The sequence below is a fragment of the Natator depressus genome, chromosome 15, assembly GCF_965152275.1.
Source record: "Natator depressus isolate rNatDep1 chromosome 15, rNatDep2.hap1, whole genome shotgun sequence".
In the NCBI taxonomy this organism is placed as follows: Eukaryota; Metazoa; Chordata; order Testudines; family Cheloniidae; genus Natator; species Natator depressus.
In genome coordinates this window covers 10,613,796-10,633,469 of record NC_134248.1, presented here as the reverse complement: position 1 = coordinate 10,633,469, position 19,674 = coordinate 10,613,796, and the positions used below count along the sequence as shown (strand labels likewise).

The window sequence follows — 19,674 nt, the reverse complement described above, 5'->3', positions numbered from 1 at the left end:
GGCAGATGGCTTCCTGTTTTCTTGGTAATGAGGGGATGTTCTCTCTCCAAACTGGGGAAGGTCAAGGAGGAAGTTGAAGATTGTGGCCATGTCTGCTTCTTTTTGGGGCTCAGATTCACTGCAACTGCCATTGAGTCAGAAGCTGCTAATGTTGGAAAAACAAATAATTGTTTAATGGGTCATTTTACCATTTGGGGGTACGTGTTCAAATCCAGATGGACCCCTATCCTCCATGAACTTATCTAACTCTGCTTTGAACCCAGTTATGCTGACTGAAAATTGTCACCATCTGACAAAATAAATTGGGTGGGTCTCAGTCCAGTTCCCAGTGGATGCTTGCCCATATCACAAACTACCACAACTGCACTAATTGGCATCTTTGGCAGTCTCATAGAGAGAGCAAAAGGTTGGAAGTGCCACAAAAGCTGATCTCCTGGAAGGCATGTTGAAGCCTATTTGGGGTCCAAGTGTGGGGAATCGGGCTGTGCTGCTTTCCATGCTGTACCTGTCCTGGGGATAAACAGAATCCCAAGAGCTGAGGCTGTCAGCCTGGGATTTTTCACCACCACCACCACCGCATTAAAATGTAATGTGTGGTTTTGTGTTTTTTGTTTTTTGTTTTTTTTTATCAGCCCTGCCATCACTGTGACCCAGGGCGAGGTGAGCAGCCCACAGCGGGTCACCTCCAGCCAGCAACAGACTCGCATATCTGCTTCTTCAGCCACACGAGAACTGGATGAGCTGATGGCATCTCTCTCTGACTTCAAGGTGCTCAACCGTAATAATTTCTGAGCTTGTGTTCTCCACTCACTTGTCTGTCATCCTTTTCTACTGACCACCTCCTCTCCTCAGATCACCCACTACAACCTTTACTCCTTGTACCAGTCAATTCTCGGTGGTGTATTAGTGCTGTCGAAGTGTTGCTGCAGGTGTGGTTGGTGTGATGAAGTCTTATATTATCTTATATCTGGCGTGGATAATGCAGAGACTTGTAAATTAAGTTTACTGCTCTTTAGATCTGTCAGGGTTTGCCCTAGAGTAGCATTCAAGGGAGTAGGCTAATCTTCTGAAGTGGTGAGCAATAGGTAGGATATGCTGGTGCAAAGTGCAGATCTCATCATGTCCAGAAGTCTCTTAGAAGCAGGGAGGATTTGCTGCTGCTGTTTGTCGTACCAAATGCTTAGCTGGCATTCAGTGATATTTCTCCCCATGCCAAACACAGGGTCAAGGCAATGCCTATCTCTGTCAACATCATGAGGGGAAATCCCAGCTGGTGTAGTGCCCATTTTTTTGTTCTGATTCAGGAAAAACACTTCACTGAAATAATGACTAACTGTACCTATGTTGCCCAGCAACACCAATTTGTAGGACGGGGATATCTTTTGGGGGGGATGGGGAGGAGTGTGACAGTGTGTGATTCACAGTGAAGTGAAATGCTTTGTTGGCAACAGGTAGGAGCTGAGTTCTTCTAAGTGCAGCGCCCATTGTTTTGGTGGGTTGTAATTTAATAAGAGGAATCCATCTCCCATCTATTTACTGGCAAAGACCAGCCTCTGCTGCTCTGGAGGATATCTCCTTTGGTGCCCTTGATTTTTCCCAATCAAGAAGATGGAAGATGATTTTTGAGACTTCCAGGCAGATGATTTGGGCAGTAGAGGTTCCATCTCAAAGGGCAGGAAAATTCCAGGGTTGGGTTCTAAAGGACCTCCTACCATGCAGGTAAAAATGGGGTTGATATCTAAGCCTTTTGGGGCAGAAGGATGGGAAGTGCTGCATCAACACATCTGCTGGAACATTAGAATTTTCATACTGGATCAGACCAATGATCCAGGTATTTCACTGGCTAGTACCAGTGGGTTCAGAGGAAGGTTGCAAAAAAGCCCATAATGGAATAACCTGCCCATGAGGAAAGTTCCTTCCTCAGTTAGTGGTTACCTTATGACCTGGAGTGGGAGGGTTTGTATCCCTTACATAAGATTTTTATATAGATAGATATAGATATCACTCACGTACACACAAACATTGGACGGTCTCATCCTTTCAGATGTATAATACTTTTTCTTACAATGCATGGCTAACCTGTGGAACTCATTGCCACATGATATTTATGCCACTATCTTAGCAAGATTACAAAAAGATTCCATGTTGTTGTTTTTAATATTTTGAGTTTTACTTGAATTGAATCTCTCTTAGATTATGAGTGAGGGTAAAGTAGGACTGCTTGACTTATCATCTTTATAACACTCATTATTTTGTGTACTTCTACCATATCCCCACTTCAGTTTTTTTTCCCTAATCCAGTAAAGTCCCAGTCTTTTTTCAATCTGTCTTCATATGAAAGCTTCTCCAGGCCTTTTACCATTTTTGTCACCTGAATGCCCTCTGTTCCCACTGTATTTTTTTTTTTTAGATGAGCAACCAGAGCTGAACAAAATATTCCAGAATGGGGGAGAGGGTACCATGGATTTATATAATGACATTAGATTTTCAGTGTTTTCATTCCTTGTGCACCCTAACATCTTGTTTTCTTTTTTGACTGCTGCTGTGTATGGAGCAGAGGCTTTCATTGAGCTGTCTGTGTCTCAAGTGTTTACAGTTAATTTCGAAATCAAAAATGGGTGTGAGTACTTTAAATTTGGAAGGAATAATCTACGCTATTTTGCATTTGTTGCAATGAATTAAATCTGCCATCGTGTGGCCCAATGACCTAGTTTTGTTAGGATCTTATGAAGTTCCTCACAGTCTTCTCGAGTTTTGACTAACTTAATCTTGCATCACCTGCAGATTTTGTCACCTGGCTGTTCACCTTTTGTTCTCACATCAACAATATATTAAACAATAACAGTCCTAGTCCAGAGCACTATTAACCTTTTGTATGTTGAAAATTGACAGTTTATTCAACTGTGCAGTTAGGGTAGAAAAGAATTCCCTCTTTGATAGCCCCAAGTAAATTATTCAAGCCCGAGACAGGTGATATAGAAGCTGCAGGATAACACATTCAGCAGCCATATGTTCATGACATTATTGTCAATGTTTAGCAAACAAAATCTCATTGTGGCTGCTGGCACTAAGCACAGGTATACACAAGTGAATTCTTGATGACTGAGAAATGTCCTCATGCAGCCTAAGGACTTCAGCTTTCCAGCCTTTTGTCTCTCTTCTACAGAAGAGGCACTTAGGGTCGGGAGTCTGTAAGCTTGCCTGTCTTACAGTCATTGGAAAGGCTGAGAGACTAAATATCAGAGCACTAGTAAAAGCTGCTTGGCAGGATGGGTAGTGTTTGGCAGGGCTGTTAGAGTCTCAGAATACTCTTGTCGCCCTTGCTTGTTTCCTAGCTGTATTGATAGCTGAGCCCAGGGCGCAAACCAGGAAATCTGGGCCCATGCATTTGGGTTTCTGAAGTTACCCTCGACAGCAAGGGTTAGGGACAGGTTGTTTATTTGTAAAAATAATTTTTGTTTAATAAATACAGTAACTCCTCGCTTAACATGGCAGTTATGTTCGTGAAAAGTGCTACTTTAAGCGAAATGATGTTAAGCGAATCCAGTTTCCCCATAAGAATTAGTGAAAATGGGGTTTAGGTTCCAGGGAAATTTTTTTCGCCAGACAATATAGAAATACATACACACACAAAGTTTTAAACAATTTAATATTGTACACAGCAGTGATGACTGTGAAGCTTGGTTGAGGTGATGGAATAAGAGGGTGGGATATTTCCCAGGGAATGCCTTGCTGCTAAATGATGAACTAGCACTCGGTTGAGCCATCAAGGGTTAACATGTTGTTAATGTAGCCTTACGTTCTACAAGGCAGCACAAATGGAGGGAGGAGACACAATAGATGCATGGTAGTAGCTGCAAACATTCCCTGCACAAACTGAATGTGATGATGAACCCATGCTATTCCGCTGGAGCGCACTACTCCCTCCACTTTCCAAAGTGCTGGGGGGTGGGGGGGGAGAATGTGTATGAGAGACACAGACACACACTGTGAGTTCATGTGTGTGTGAGACGGAGACACGTATTGCCCCTTTAAGTATGCTGACCCCACTCTTAAGTATATTGCCTTTTTAAAGTAGATCAGCGAGTTGAGACAGCAGCTGCTGCCAGCAAGCTCCCTCCATCCAGAGCCCTGTCCTTCCCCCTCCCCCCCCACCCAGCGCTCTGTGGTGATGGGGTACAGGAGCCGGGGAGGGGGACACCCTGACATCAGCACCCACCTTTCCCACCCCCCTGCACAGCAAGCAGGAGGCACCAGGGAGCAGCTTCGAGGCAGAGGGCAGGAGCAGCACATGGCAGTGGGGGGAGGGACAGCTGAACTGCTGACAATTGATAGCCTGCTGGGCGCCTGCCGCACAGGGAACTTAGGGGAGGCGGGAACTGATAGGGGGGCTGCCGGCCCACCTTGGTTGCAAGCCCCCACCAGCTCGCTCCAACGGGCTGCTCTTCCTGCAAGCAGTGGACAAAGCAGGCAGCTGCCAAACAACGTTATAAGGGAGCATTGCGCAACTTTAAATGAGCATGTTCCCTAATAGATCAGTGATGTAACAATGAAACAACGTTAACCGGGACAACGTTAAGTGAGGAGTTACTGTACGCAATTACATTTCTGTGAGATGCTGACATGCCTAACTCTGTATCTGAACCTTACAGCTACTCCGTGTCGAGAATGCATAAACATCTCCATATCTATTTCACTTTACTTCCATTATGAGAATGGCCATACTGGGCTAGACCAATGGTTCATCTAGTCCAGTATCCTGTCTCCCTACAGTGGCTGGTGCCAAATGCTTCAGAGGGAATGAACAGAACATGGCAATTTATTGAGTGATCCATCCACTGTCATCCAGTCCCAACTCCTAGCAGTCAGAAGTTTAGACACACCAAGAGCATGGGGTTGCGTCCTTGACCATTTTGGCTAATAGCCGTTGATGGACCTATCCTCCATGAACTTATCTGTTTTGAACCCAGTTATGCTTTTGGCCTTCACAACATTCCCTGGCAACAAGTTCCACAGGTTGACTGTGTGTTGGGTGAAGAAGTACTTCCTTGTGTGTGTGTGTTAAACCTGCTGACTATTAATTTCATTGGGAGGTACTTGGTTCGTGTGTTATGTACAAGGGTAAAGAACACTGCCTGATTCACTTTTTCCACACCATTCATGATTTTATAGACCTCTATAATATCCCTCAGTTGTTTCTTTTCCAAACTGACGAGTCCCAGTCTTTTTAATCTTTCCTCATACGGTTCTCTCCTATATGGGAGCTGTTCCATACCCCTCGTCATTTTTGTGGCCCTTCTCTGTACTTTTTCCAATTCTAATCTCTTTTTTTGCGATGAGGTGACTGGAACTGCATGCAATATTCAAGGTGTGGGCGTACCATGGCTTTATGATTTTTTCTGTCTTCTTATCTATCCCTTTCCTAATGGTTCCTAACAGTCCGTTCGCTTTTTTGACTTTCGTTGCATATTGAGCAGATGTTTTCAGAGAACTATCCATGATGACTCCAGGATCTCTTTCTTGAGTGGTAACAGCTAATTTAGACCCCATCATTTTGTCTGTATAGTTGGGATTATGTTTTCCAGTATGCATTACTTTGCATTTATCAACACTGAATTTCATCTGCCATTTTGTTGGCCAGTCACCCAGTTTTGTGAGATCCCTTTGTAACTCTCTGCAGTCTGCTTTGGACTTAACTACCCTGAGTAATTTTTATATCATCTGCAAACTTTGCCACCTCACTGTTTATCCCTTTTTCCATATCCATTTATGAATATGTTGAACAGCACTGGTCCCAGTACACATCCTTGGGAGACCCTGCTGTTTACCTCTCTCCAATGTGAAAACTGACCATTTATTCCTATCCTTTGTTTTCTGTCTTTTAACCGGTGACTGATCCATGAGAGGACCTTCCCTCTTATCCTATGACTCCTTATTTTACTTTAGAGGTTGCTGAGGAACCTTGTCAAAGGTTTTCTGGAAGTCCAAGTGCACTGTATCCACTGGATCACCCTTTTCCACATGTTTGTTGACCCCCTCAAAGAATTCTAATAGATTGGTGAGGCATGATTTCCGTTTACCAAAGCTGTGTTGACTCTTCCCCTACATATTGTATTCATCTATGTGTCTGATGATTCTGGTTTTTACTGTAGTTTCAATCAATTTGCCTGGTACTGAAGTTAGGCTTCTCAGCCAGTTAATGGGCAGAATCACCCCAGAGCCTTTTAAAAAAAAATCGCTGTCACATTAGCTATCCACCAGTCATGTGGTACAGAGGCTGATTTAAGCAGTAGATTATATACCACAGTTAGTAGTTCTGCCATTTCATATTGAAGTTCCTTCAGAGCTTTCAGGTGAATATTATCTGGTCCTGGGGACTTTGTTTAATTTATCAGTTTGTTCCTAAACCTTGTCTCTTGGCAACTTGTCTATTTCTTGTCAGCCTCCTCTGTTGACATCACTACCTGCTCCCAGCAGTTACTTTCCCTTTCCTCTCACCTCCCAATTGTTTCACACTTCCCTCTAAGTCCTTTTTGATTTTCACCCCTCAATTCTGCTCCCATGTGCTAGCTCAGTTGAGTTGACAATGTCTCTGGCCTAGTTCGCTTTGCTGGTACCATGAATAGAGGCAGGGAGCAGCAGGTCTTTGCATGTCAAATGTTGTTGATGCCCTGCTCTGCAGAGTACTTTGTAACTGTTAGAGATGAAAGGCTGACCTTACTTCCGAGCTCCAGTCCTATGCGTGTATGAGAGAGGCAGAGAGGAATAAGGCAAACATGCTAAGAAAGAAGATTAATTTAAAGCCAGGAGGACAAAGTCCAGAAATTACTATTACAGAAATTACGGCGTGTGGGTGGGTGGTGTGGGCTTTTTTGTTTGCTTTTAGTTCAGTTTTTCTCAAGCCATAGAGTAAAAGGTGCTATTGCAGGCTGATGCATTAACCTTAATGAGTTGCTCATTTTGTTCACTTACAGAATCCACTTGATAGTGTTGTTCCGCTTATCAGTCAGCTGGCACTGAGGTTACTGAATGCACAAGTTTTGCACCTTTCGCATATTTGTGACATGTGATTCCTCCTTGCTATGTGACTTAGTGTCTGCATTAACCAGCCTCCCATTGTAGTGCAGCTCTTTATACGTTCACTGCTGCTCTCGTTTTGTTCTAATATTTTTAACGTGTTGGAAAAATGATTTTTAGAGCAAAATAAGCTGCCTTATTGAAAATGACTAGATTTTAGAAAGCTTGAGAACTTTGTCCCAAACTCAGGTAAAAATAGGAACACCTTAACCATGACATCTATGCTTCAGAGGGCAGTTGGTATGTAACGGAGAACAAATAGTGTAAACACACAGGGAGTTTTCTAATAATAAATACACTTTAATATAGCACCTTTTACTGCCAGAGCCTCTCTGTGCTTACAAACTATAGCTCAGAGGGAAGAGTGCTCTGTAATAAATCACTAGCATCGCTTTCTGCTGCCCTTTGGGTTTTCCTAGAGAGGTCTCCCATTCAGATGCTTACTAAGCCCAGTCCTGCTTAGCTCGGCAGTCTGACATCTCAGACAAGTTCTGTGATTGCATAGACACTCCAGTCACCTCAACTGCCTGGATGTTGAGACACTTTCTGGAAGGGTATGTGGCTTCCATCTGCTGGAGGGTTTTGCCTGAATCCAAGTGAATTCGAGCACTTACTTCATTGAGTGTTGTCATGATTAAAGTAAATTGTGTTGGCTGGGATTTTCAAAGGAGCCCATGGTGGTTAGACACCCAATTCCCTTAGGCACCTTTGAAAATTCCAGCCATTATCCCTAATCTTAAACCCCAGAGAGAGTTGGTGTCGGAGCCAAGATTAGAACACAGACTCCTTTGCTGCCACTGTCATGCTAAATGCTCTACTGAGCTGTCCCTCTTGTGGTAAGAGGCCTCACTGGCTGCCCAAAGGTAGCTGTAAGAGGGAGAATGAGAAAAGTCCTTTTATTATCTGTGGCAGACCCGGTGATCTCAGCTGTGACTGTTCCCCCCTCACCCTCCCAAAAAAAGTGGCTATAGGCTAACTCTGTAAGGAAATGGGCTATAAACTTCATTTAAATAAATGATCCTTTTTCATGGATAAATTCCCCAAATCGGGAGTCATTGGGTGCAGTGCCAGACTTAGTAGGCCACAGTGGCTGGTTTCGGAGTGCACAAAATAAGCCATGCTAATTTCTGCTCCATTAAGGAAATGGGAAAGAATTCCTGTTTGTCACGTAGGAGCTGACATAGTGGACAGGATCAGAGCCATGATCTATCAGGTTTAAAATATAAGCAGTGGAGAACTAAAAACAGAGTACCTACCACTGACCATTTCAGAGCATGTTTTGGAACAAAATTTATACTTCTCTTGCCCAAATATGAAAGGGGCAAGAAAAGTGGGATGGGTGAGGAACATAAGAATGGCCATACTGGGTCAGACCAAAGGTCCATCCAGCCCAGTATCCTGTCTACCAACAGTGGCCAATGCCAGGTGCCCCAGAGGGAGTGAACCTAACAGGTAATGATCAAGTGATCTCTCTCCTGCCATCCATTTCCACCCTCTGACAAACAGAGGCTAGGGACACCATTCCTTACCCATCCTGGCTAATAGCCATTAATGGCCTTAACCTCCATGAATTTATCCAGTTCTCTTTTAAATCCTGTTATAGTCCTATAGGAAGAAGAGAGTTAATGCAGGGCTCCCGAAGGACAGCCTGTGAAGTCCTAGAATGCTTCCCTCTGATTCATGATGTATTGGATCCGGAGGAGAGCCTTGTGATTTTAGCAGGCCAGAGCCTGAGTCATGTACACCTCTTGCTGTGAATGCCCTGAGGCTAGTGTATCAGGGAGGCAAATATTATGGCTTACATGCTTCATGGTTTGTTTCTTCAAAAAGTATGTAAATTTCTATGCAAATTAATGCGAGTGTCTGACTTCGAGAACATTGCTAATGTGACTCTCAGTCTTGGTCTAGGCACTCCTGGTCTAATGGGCTGGGCCCTGGGGACAGATGCACCTGCCCCATTTACAGGAGAAAGAATTACTGCAGCTTTGAAGAGCCTAAGAAAAAGTACTCAATGGCTGCATGATCTTTCCTCATTCCCAGCACCCTCCTTTGAGAAGGGGCACAACTGTGTTCACATTCCACACTCTGACTTCCCACTTGTCCATCCTTGCTACCTTGATGGCTTTATGTCAGGAGGGCTCAGTGGTTTGCAGGTTTTGATTGTTCTGCCATGTTGTGCCTTGTTCTTTTCCTTTCCTCACCTCTGTCTCTATCTTTTCCCCCTCTCTGTTCCTCTATTTTTCTGTCTCGTTTTTACAGGCTATTTCCACTATGTCACTGATTTCTGAACCCTCCCTGGAGCTGCTTTCCAGCCCCACAAATCCAGACTCAATCGACACTCCTCCCGGTACAGTTCTGCTGCCCCAGTCAAAACACCATGGGACAGGCCACAGCAAGGACCTACCGGCCCTGCTGGCACCTGCCACCTTGGAAGTCCTTCATATTGAAGAAGGCAGCAGCGCTGCAGTTGCAGCTATTCCAGGACGTTCTGCCACCACTCCGCAGCTCCCCTCTGTGGCTCAGATGGGTCAGTCACTTCCAGAGGACTTTGCTATTTCTGCTCCTTTGGGGGATCATATGCTTTCTTTGAGCCCAGTCAGGCTGAGCAAAAAGTCAGATCCTCCGAGAGAGATGTCCCAGTCCATGATATCCTCCAAGATGGAATCTCTGTCTGTTCCTTCTAATGCAGAGGCCCACAGTCAGGGGCTTGATGAGGCAAAAGCCACTGAAAAGAAGGCACATAGAACTGAGACCAAGCTCACAACTGTTCCTGTTTCTAGCCCGAGTATAACCACCCAAGTGAAGATGCAGACACCCAAGGAGTCAGCGCAGCAGGCAATTTTCAGGGATAATTCAGCCTTTCCTTCCCAGAAGGATGGAAAAATGGAAGCAGCTCTAGATCAGTTGTGGGCTCTGGAGCTATCTGAACTTATACCAGAGCTATATTCTGAGAATGACCATGTCTTGCAGTCAGCATGTGAACCTGATATTGTGGCTGTGGACCGGTGGGATGTCTTCCCAGACACTAAAGGCCAGTTAGGTCTTGGAGCAGAACAAGGACAGAAGCAGGATGCTGAAATTGAGCATGAAAGCAGGACAGATGACTCTCCTGATATGGCTAAAAAGAGGCAGAGCAGAGAGAGAACTCCTAGGAAAGGTGGCCCTGCTAAGAGCAAGCCAGGAGAAGACCGGGAAAAAGAGCAAGTCAGAAGCTCAACAGTCACTCCAGGAACAGCTGAAAATGTTTGGAAAGATGAATTGGATCTGCTGTCTGTCTCCAAGCCACCTATTGAGCGGATTTCTGCATCAGGCCAGGCAGGCATTGAGTGAATGCAGGAGTGGGCAGGTCCTAGCTAGCCGCCTGTGCATGGTGTGAGTGCATATTTGGGCTCTTCCGGAGCAGTCTGATAGCTTACTCCAGACTAATGGCATGCTGTTCTGGAGTGCTTGGAGTCACTGTAATGACAGCTGCATGGCGCACAGGTCTGAGACCCTCTACTCTAGCAGCAGTTTTGTGGTACCTTTTGCATGTGGATCAGTGATTGGCTGCTTGTGCAGCATAGAACATGAATAGCAACCATAATCTGCAGGCTGTCTCATAGCTAGAATGGGGCAAGTGCATGATCCACAGAGGTCTCTGAAGAGCAAAGTGCTGTTCCACAGTGATGGAGCGATTTGCTAATGACTGCCCAGACTTGGGATGGCAACTCCTCTTCCCTGCTGGCTTAGATCTGAGCCTGCTAAGGTATTGACATGGGAGCCCCTAGGGTCCTTCCAGCACTAGAAATGCTGTTGCATCCCAGAATCCTCTGTGCTGGGCAATTTTATTTACCCCAGAACTGCGCAGGGGAAGGGTGAAAAAGAGGCTGACATGGATCACTGTGGTGTTAGGGAAACCATAACACGTAATGGGGTGATCTTGTTGAACTTTGACCTTGTACCTCAAATCATGGCTTTGTGCTGGTTAATCTCTCCATTTTGTTGCCGGAGTTCTTTTTGGCTGCTATGACTGGCCTGGCTGGGATTTTCCTTGCACTGAGTCACTGCTCTGGGCTCTGCCAAGAGGAACTTTGGCACTGTGCGGTAAATACCATCACTCTTCCTGCTCACAGTTGTCACTAATAGTTTGGGTTTGTGCTGCTGCATCTTGGGGCTTGCTGTTGCATAGCTCTTTTCATGCTGAAACTGTCACCTTGTCATTCAGATAAAATCTGTAATTGAGAGGACAAAAGAGACCTTAAATGTGCACCCAATGTATCGTGAGCGCTCACCGAGGCGGAAGGTAGGGCCAGTCATATTTCACAAGACTGTGTCCCAGGATCGCTTGATTGAAGAGCTGCAAGACAGACTGGGCATCAGCAAACAGGAGGAGGAGGAATGGAAAAGCCAGGAAGACTGGCTGACTGAGGGGGTCATTGTCACCGCCAGGCCACAGAGGAAGCAGCAGGATGGTGGACAGCAAGTACAGAAGGTAGAGAGCAAACTCTGTACTAGGGTATTCCCCTGTGTCCCTCTGCTCAGAAGGTCTCTAATGGAGATGTAGAGTAGGAGGTGGGAGTGACAGGTCTCTTGAGAGTCCTGGGATAGCTTTGGAATCTGACTCCCCTGTCCTAGCACTGTTCCCTTTTCAGATCAGCTAGGAAATCCAAATCCCAGCGATGTAGGAATTGGAGTAAGCAATCTCTTGGGAGAGCAGTGTTATCTGATGGGAAGTCTAACGCTGTCTAAGGTCAGGCATTGAAGTGAGGTTTATTTTCATTCCACAGTGGGAAGCTCAGTCAATAAGCAGACCTTATTTCTTTCTTTTACTTGGCAACATAGGGGTGTATGATGTTTTTAGATGCAAGATAAGGAACCTGCCCTGAAGTGCTTATAGCTAGGCAGGTGTTACTAGGTGCCTTGTCCTTGAGGATCTGGCACTTCCTCAAAGAAGGTCTGTTGAAAATGGCACCATGGTCTCTATTTCTGTTTGGCTACAGCAGTGAGGTTGGCCTGCTTGCACTCTGTGTTCTGACGTGAAAGGAAGACTATTTTGAAAGGAAAGTAGAGAAGTGCTAGGTAGTGAGTGCCGTGTTACCGTCTGTTTCATGCTGCCTGTCCTTCTGATGCAGGAAGTGCTTCTCAGTTCGTCTCCAGATTTGTTCACCTTTCTCCCTCCTTTCTTTCTAGATTATAATTCCTCCAGAATCCCCCCTGCCCATGAGAAGAACAGTCTCTGTGCCAGCTTCTCCCCCACTCCAGCATCCCAAAGAAGCTGCCAAGATTTTCCCAGCCAAAGCTTCTTCCTCTTCTCTCCCTATTCCCTCTCCACTCCCTCCACCCCCTCCTCCATTCCCACCACAACCTTCCTATGTACCCTCTGCTGCTGCTTCTAGTCCAGTCTCCTGCTACTTCAGCTTGCCTCCCCAGCCTCTGTTCCAGTGGGAGACTTCTTCTGATGACTACCAGGAACTCTCTGTGGTGGGCACTCCTCCCTCTGAAGATCATAGATTCCTCCATTCTCCCCAAGCCCAGATTCCTCCTGCCATGCTGACTGAGCCAGTGGTAGCGTCTTCTTCTGCCAAGACACTATCTTCTGTTGGCTGTCAGACTGATGAAGATCCATTCTTCCCACCGATGCAGGCATGCTTTTCCTCGTGCTCTTCCTTTAACGAGCAATTACAAGTCTGAGTCCAGCACTTCTGGCCTGTTGGCTCTTTAGGTAGAATGTTTGGGTAAAGGCTGGTACTAGGCTCAGAAGATGAGTTTAGTGCTGCCAATGGCTGATTTTCTATCAGATGTGTCCCTTTATAGCTGTGTGAGGTGCACGTGCATGGAACGATACAGATCCTGTGTCCGTTTGCTGGCCACATACATGCGGCATTGGGAATGGACCATGATCTTTGTTTCTCTCCATTGAACTGAAGGAATCACGTCCATAAGTTTAGGGCCCAATACTCCCCTCCACAGTGTGGCACTGAGGGGAGGGGAGAAAAATGTGGAAAAGCCTGAGAACCAGAAGAGGCTGAACAGTGATTCCACATGCCCCTGAACCCCATCCATGGGGACACTGCTTAGCTGCAATTCTGTGGGGTTTGGGGTGTAGTGCAGAGGCAATAAATAGTTGCTCTGGATGTCCTGCTGCCTAAACCTAGGGAGAATACTGCTAGAAAAGCGTAGGAAGACTCGGTACCTGAGCAGGCCTGATTCCATCCATTATAGATAGTGACCCTCATACACACAAGCCAGTGCAGTACAGCTTCAGTCTCCACAAGCACCAATCCATCAAGGAAGCTCCTCTGCATCATGAATTGTTGTCATACTTTGCAGGTGATCCCTACTCCGCTGCTGGTCCGACGCACCAATCCACTTGCTGCTCGGCCACCCCTCACGCCGCCCACCCATGAGAAGGCAGGATACCCTTTGTTTCCCCTCTCAGCATGGTGTGCTGTTAAGGCAAGAGGGATGTGATTCTGGCACAGTCCTCTGAGCTGTTCCTAGAGGTCCTGTTGCTATGAATGCTGGATTGTTGTTTTTTTCTATGCATGGTCTGCTGTTTACGGGTGCATTGCTGAACCTGACAGCAGTGGCAGACTTTTTAAATTAGGGCAGGAATTTGGAAGGCCTTTGCATGAGCATTTCTAGCACACTAGTGTGGTGTGCATTCGTAGTGTTCCTAAAGGGGCTGTGCTCATGAGACTTTCTCTACAAAGTGCAGGCATTGGGTGTGCACCCCTGGGTGTGTGTGTGTGTAATATTTCCAAAAGGAACTGCATCCCTTGGCTGGTAAGAATGCAGTACCTGTACCACCAGTAAAAGTCAAGTCCATGTTGTCCTGCCCTGAGATGTCAGTGGCTGCACTGAAGTTAGCTGAGGCAGGCTGGTCCCTGGGGCAGGGAGGGAAGTGTCACTATGAATTCCATTCATTGCCATCCTCTCTGCAAGTGGCACTTCTCTTCTCATTTGTCTGTTTCTTGTCGGTTTCGGCACCCCCTGTCCAATGGCCACAGGCCCCTGGCCAGGATGAGGAAGCATGTGGTTCCCTGTGCCCCTCTGTTGCATCATATGGGCACCCACACATTTGTATTGCTACCTTTTTTGTGTGTTGGCTCTGAAGTGCTCCAGGGATCAGACTAGGAAAGGTGCTGATGCTAGAGAAAAACCAGCTTCAGAGAAACCTGGGTGTAAGGGCAGGAGATAAGAGCTACTAGATACATAAACATGTCCACCCACCCCCATTTTCTATACGCTTGAGTTATGATCAGTCTAGATTCGCTGGTCTAATTTTTAGAGGTGCTGAACATCCCCAATTCACTGCACTCTACACCTCTCAGGATCAGGCCCCTGACTGCCCTGCAGTTTAGAGAGGGAGAATCCTAAACTCTGTGTCTGGCAAGATGTTCCCTCCCCATAACACTGTCTTGGGGAATTTGCACTGTAGGTATAAATGACAAATGCTTGTGTGCCTGTGTGTCAGATCCACAGGGTCTGGTCTATGTCTCAGCCTGTAACCAGTCCTTTTGGGCTGACCCCTTTCATGTGCCGGGCCCCAAGGACTCACCCAGTTCCACGGGGGCAAGACTCCACAGACTCCGAAACTGGGCTTTTGGGCACCAGCAATCCCTCTTTTCCTCCCTGCAGCAAATCCGGCAGAGCCAGACTCCTGTGGGAGGTGTGTCCTTCGCTCCTTCAGAGTGCAGTGTTCCCAGTACTAGTGACGGTAGGGAGCCTTTTCAAAACAGCGTATTGGTCAGCTGGGGTACAGAATCTGAAAGTTGTTAGGGGTGAGCACAGAGAAGCAAAGATTAAGACAGGGTTCAGTGTGGCCAGCCAAGCTGCTGTAGAATCATTTTGGCTCTGTCTCTATCCTGTTGTCTTTGGTTTCAGGTGCAGTGTGTGTGCTGTGTCTCTCTGTGAGCACAGCTCGTACAACAGCCACCTGATATCTTTCCTCTTTGTCTGTCTGCACGTAGGACAGCTGAAGAGCTATGGGCAGAGACTGCAGAAATTCCCTGAGGACTGTACTGTGCTTGCCTAACAATCCCGGGGCCTTTGCTCTGCTTCCCTGTAGAGAAGCGGGGGGGGGGGAATCTCCATCCTCTTGGCTGTTGGTCGCTAGGTGTGAATGTCCCAGGGATTGGAGGTTCCATTGTCTCTTCCGATCCTCCACTCACATGTGTAGACTTCATTCAGCTTGTTTTGACTCTGGTTTCCAGCAAGGCTGCTGAGTCAACACCACATTCCTTCCCTTTACACTCAATGCAAAGCCCGGTGAGAAACTGAGACACACATAGGAATCATAGAAATATTACAAAAATGTCCTCGTTCATCACAGCATAGAATAGGAGTTTGAGGGTTGGACGGACTAGAGAGAGGCCTTTATGTTCAGTGTGCGCTTCATGGTGCTGGACTGCTAGAACCAGCTGTCTGAGGAGAGGGGTCAGGGGGATAGTAGGAAGGAGGTGCATTTATGTTCCATTAGGAGCTGAGTGCTGCTGATCTCTTAAGTCCCAGCATGCTGGTTAGGCATGATGGGGTAAAATATGCGTGTGGTATGCGGCTTCTGATGAACAAATGGAAACCAGTGTTAGTACCTGACTAGCTTATATGGACAGTATCTAATGCCAGTAGCTACAGGAGGATGGGTGACGCTCCCTGTGTGTGCAGTGGAAGGGGCCCTTTCAGTAAAACCAGGGCTGTAGGGCACTTCAGCATGTGTCCGTTCCCTTTGGCACTCCACGGTAGTCTAACAGTACAAGTGCTGGGATGTTAGGTTGCTTCAGTCCTTCCACCCTGCACCTTTTTCACAAATATTGTTAGCGTTGTGGCCGTGTCATTTCACTTTTAACAGAGACATGACATAATGTCCTACAATAAATCCACCCGAAAGGTCCCTTCAGGAAACGGCTCGGTGGAGATCTCTAAACCTAACCACCACCAATGCGCTGCAGGGTCAAGTAAAATAACCTACGCTTTACTGTGTAACAGGACGTGAACTCTGAGTCACATGGAGATGAGTATCCAAACATAAAGAGCAAAGTCCTGCACACTTCCTCTCTCCTCTTCCCTACTTCCTCTTGAGGTTAGAATACTAAAGAAAATAGATCTGTTTTCTCCCCCCCCCATCCCCCAACCACCCCCAGTGGAAAACAGGGTTCAAAGTTAAGTATTCATTGAGGTGATTCCCAAAGTGGGCTTCCAAAGACCTTTCTTATCCCCTCTCCACATTCCCCCCTGTAAATCTCTCATGTGGATCGTGCAGTGTTTGCTGGCCTACCACCTCCTCCCCATGCACTACTGATGTGCTGCCACATCTGCAGGTAAAGCAACAGGTGATTCCTTGAATGCTCCCCACCTTCCCTCACTTCTTCCATTGCAGCCTTTGGTGAATCTGGGGAGTGGGGTCAGAGCTATCCAAAAGGGCACAGAAGAGAGAGCAAAACTATGCCAAAGGAAAAGGGGGGAAATACCCTGAAAAGAACAGACAAGAAGTGTGGGAGGGTGAGAAGGAGACTGTAAAGGAGAGGAGAGAAGAGACTGGAGAGACAGCAACAACTGTGTGTGACAGGGAAGGGGAGACAGTTTGGGAACCACTTGGAGAGCACGTCTCTGCCTTTGTAAGCCAGTCAGGAACCTATGAGGTAAAGGGAAGATCTCCGTGGAGGCTCTACTGGAAAAAATTCTTGTGGCCTTCTAGTAATCTCTGCTTTATTGGGAGGGTAAGGAGGCCAAATCTCCACCCCTCCACACTCTGATGTTCTAGCTCCTGGGGTCTCTGGGTAAGCCACACTTTTGTCACAACCTCATTGTAACAAGGGTGCATCTCTGCCCCTCGTCCTGATTCTCACTGCCTTCTGTAGACACATTAGCCTCTCCAGAGCAAGTCCTGGTCTGTCCATATGCAGGACAGCTGAAGAGCTGTGGGCAGAAGGTTGGATCATTTGATGACTACCTGTTCTGTTCATTCCCTCTGGGGCACCTGGCATTGGCCACTGTCGGAAGACAGGATACTGGGCTAGATGGACCTTTGGTCTGACTCAGTATGGCTGTTCTTATGTTCAGAGACTGCAGAAATCCCTGAGGAGCTGTACAGTGCTTGTCTTACAGTCTCTGGGTTTTTTCTTTGCAGTTCATGGCCCAGGGGAAAGCTGGGGGCAGCTCCCCTCCGTCTGCACCCCCAAAACCTGGCAGCCAGTTGGACAGTATGTTGGGAAGCCTCCAGTCTGACCTGAACAAACTGGGAGTAGCTACTGTTGCCAAAGGTGTTTGTGGAGCCTGCAAGAAACCAATTGCTGGTCAGGTAAGTCTAAGGCACCATCTTGTTGCTAAGCCTTGGGCTACAGCAAGGAGTAACTGGGAGGGCTGTATCATGAGGCTGAAGGGACTGGCGATGCTGAAGAAACTGAAGTACTCTATTTATCCACTGGCCAGGTACGCTGTAAGCTCCTCCAGTGACCTCTACCCTGCCCTTGAGGGACTGCCCTCTCCTGAGATGATAGGTAATTCAGTTTTCATGCTACCCCAGTCCAGGGCTCACTTGAGTAGTAGAACGTGTAGTTAGTGCCAAACTCTGCCTGGTGTGTTGTCACGTGAGTTGCCACAGCAAAGAAGTAGAGTCGTCCCCCATAACCGCTCCATCTTCCCTGCAGGTCGTCACAGCCATGGGGAAAACCTGGCACCCGGAGCACTTTGTTTGTACCCACTGCCAGGAGGAAATCGGGTCACGCAACTTCTTTGAACGCGACGGTCAGCCCTACTGTGAGAAGGACTATCATAATCTCTTCTCCCCTCGCTGCTACTACTGCAACGGGCCGATCCTCGATGTGAGTCCCTGAGCCAGCGCGTGTCAGTAGGAGTCTCTCTCTTGGCCGTGCACGGTGGAGTCTGGTGCTGTACAGTCAAGTAGAAAAGCACACATCCATCTATCACTGATAACTCCTCTATTCTTCCTTCACCCTAGTGCTGTAGGGGAAATAAGTGGACCCAGTGCAGCTATCTCCCTCCATCTGCTGTAAGGTCCTGCAATGAGAGGGCAGGTTCTACTGAACTAAATTTGCCTCTATTGCAACTCTACTGAACTCAGTATTAGGATCGATCTATTGTCATTGCAGTAAGGAGCTCCAGATTTTTCCCAATGGGATACCATGGTAAGAGGCATTCCTCCCGAGTTTCGAGTACTGCAAGGGACTGTGCCCCCTTCCCCGACCCCCCCGTGGGGGGCCAGAGGAAAGGAGTGGTGTGTCTGACCTCATTAGGGTAAAGGGGGGGATTGAATCCCCAAGGAGGGGGCTTAGCTCAGCTCTTTAAGCACATTTGATTTTTGCTGCACTCAGCACTGGCGTTTGAGTGCTCACTGTTTGTGGTTTCTCCCAAACAGAAAGTGGTGACAGCCCTGGACAGGACATGGCACCCAGAACACTTCTTTTGTGCGCAGTGTGGAGCTTTCTTTGGACCTGAAGGTACTATTGGTTTGTGCAGAGAGAAGCCACTCTGGTGAAGCAAGTAAGGGATGGGAATGGAGGCAATGTAAGGGGCTGTGATGGGTCCTTTTCATAGAGCAGTGGTCCCCAAACTGTGGGGCAGGTTTGGGGGGAGTGGCAGGGCCCCGTCCAGCCCCCATAGAGGGTGGGGAGGAAGCGCCAAACCCGCTCTGCCCCCAGCTGTGGCCCTGTCCTCTGGCGCTTGGCCTGGCTGTGGCTCCGTACCCGACCGCAGCCCTGGCTGCCACCCGTACTATGCTCCGGGCCCGGCTCTGGCTGCGCTCTGGGCCCAGCCCTGGCTCGGCTCCGCCCGTGCTCCGGGCTCAGCTCCGGCTCCGCCCCATCCTTGGCCCCCGACTGTGGCCCAGCTGCAACTCCACTCCCGGCCGGAGCTCCAGCCCCATCCTCACCCACCTTACCCTGTCCACGCCTCCCTCCAGGAGTCGCGGCCCCGCTCCCAACCGCAGCTCCGGGGAGTGGGGCGTGGACAGGGATAAGAAGGGGCATGACATGAAAAGTGTGGGGACTACTGTCATAGAGCAAGCAATGTAGAAAACTGGGGGTATGAGGGTAGAGAGGGACTGTGGTGGTGTTTAGTGGATGGGGATAACTGATCTGTGACTGGGGATCCCACCCTGTTAACCCCATCGAGTCTGGCTAGGTGTTCCCACAAATGAAGGTCACAGGCTGATGCTGTCTGGCTCTGTTTTTCCCTTGTGTCCTTGGCAGGATTTCATGAGAAGGATGGCAAAGCCTATTGCCGCAAGGATTACTTCGACATGTTCGCTCCAAAGTGTGGGGGCTGCGCCCGGGCCATCCTGGAAAATTACATCTCTGCCTTGAATACCCTGTGGCACCCTGAGTGCTTTGTCTGTCGGGTAAGAGAGCCTGTGCTGCCCCACTGTCACCTGACCCCTCTCCCAGTTCCCGTAGCTGGGTGTCTGGTGGTTACCTCGATCAGAACAAGGGGTCTGTGCCAGCACAGGACAGCCAGCCCCACAAAATACATAGTGTGATAGTCACCAAGCACCCTCTTGCTTCTCTGCCTGTTTCCATTAAATTCTCTAGGAGCTTAATTCCCTCCCCCTCCCCCATAGCCACAGTTATGGGTTTCTGCAGCAGTTCACTGAGAAGCACA

General features: G+C 47.7%; 2 protein-coding genes across 2 annotated transcripts in view; both read left to right on the top strand.

Annotated features, from left to right (window-relative positions):
* Positions 1-19,674, top strand: part of LOC141999221 (paxillin) — a 63,804-nt gene that overhangs the window by 38,259 nt on the left and 5,871 nt on the right. The window contains exons 6-10 of the mRNA XM_074972400.1: positions 633-768; positions 17,186-17,356; positions 17,706-17,879; positions 18,434-18,515; positions 19,266-19,414. Coding sequence (XP_074828501.1) covers positions 633-768; positions 17,186-17,356; positions 17,706-17,879; positions 18,434-18,515; positions 19,266-19,414 — 712 coding nt within the window. The remainder of the gene's footprint in view (positions 1-632; positions 769-17,185; positions 17,357-17,705; positions 17,880-18,433; positions 18,516-19,265; positions 19,415-19,674) is intronic.
* Positions 9,454-12,747, top strand: LOC141999521 (uncharacterized). The gene is made up of 3 exons (XM_074973055.1): positions 9,454-10,392; positions 11,282-11,548; positions 12,247-12,747. The coding sequence occupies exons 1-3, from the start codon at positions 9,601-9,603 to the stop codon at positions 12,745-12,747; spliced, it is 1,560 nt and encodes a 519-aa protein (XP_074829156.1). The 5' UTR covers positions 9,454-9,600.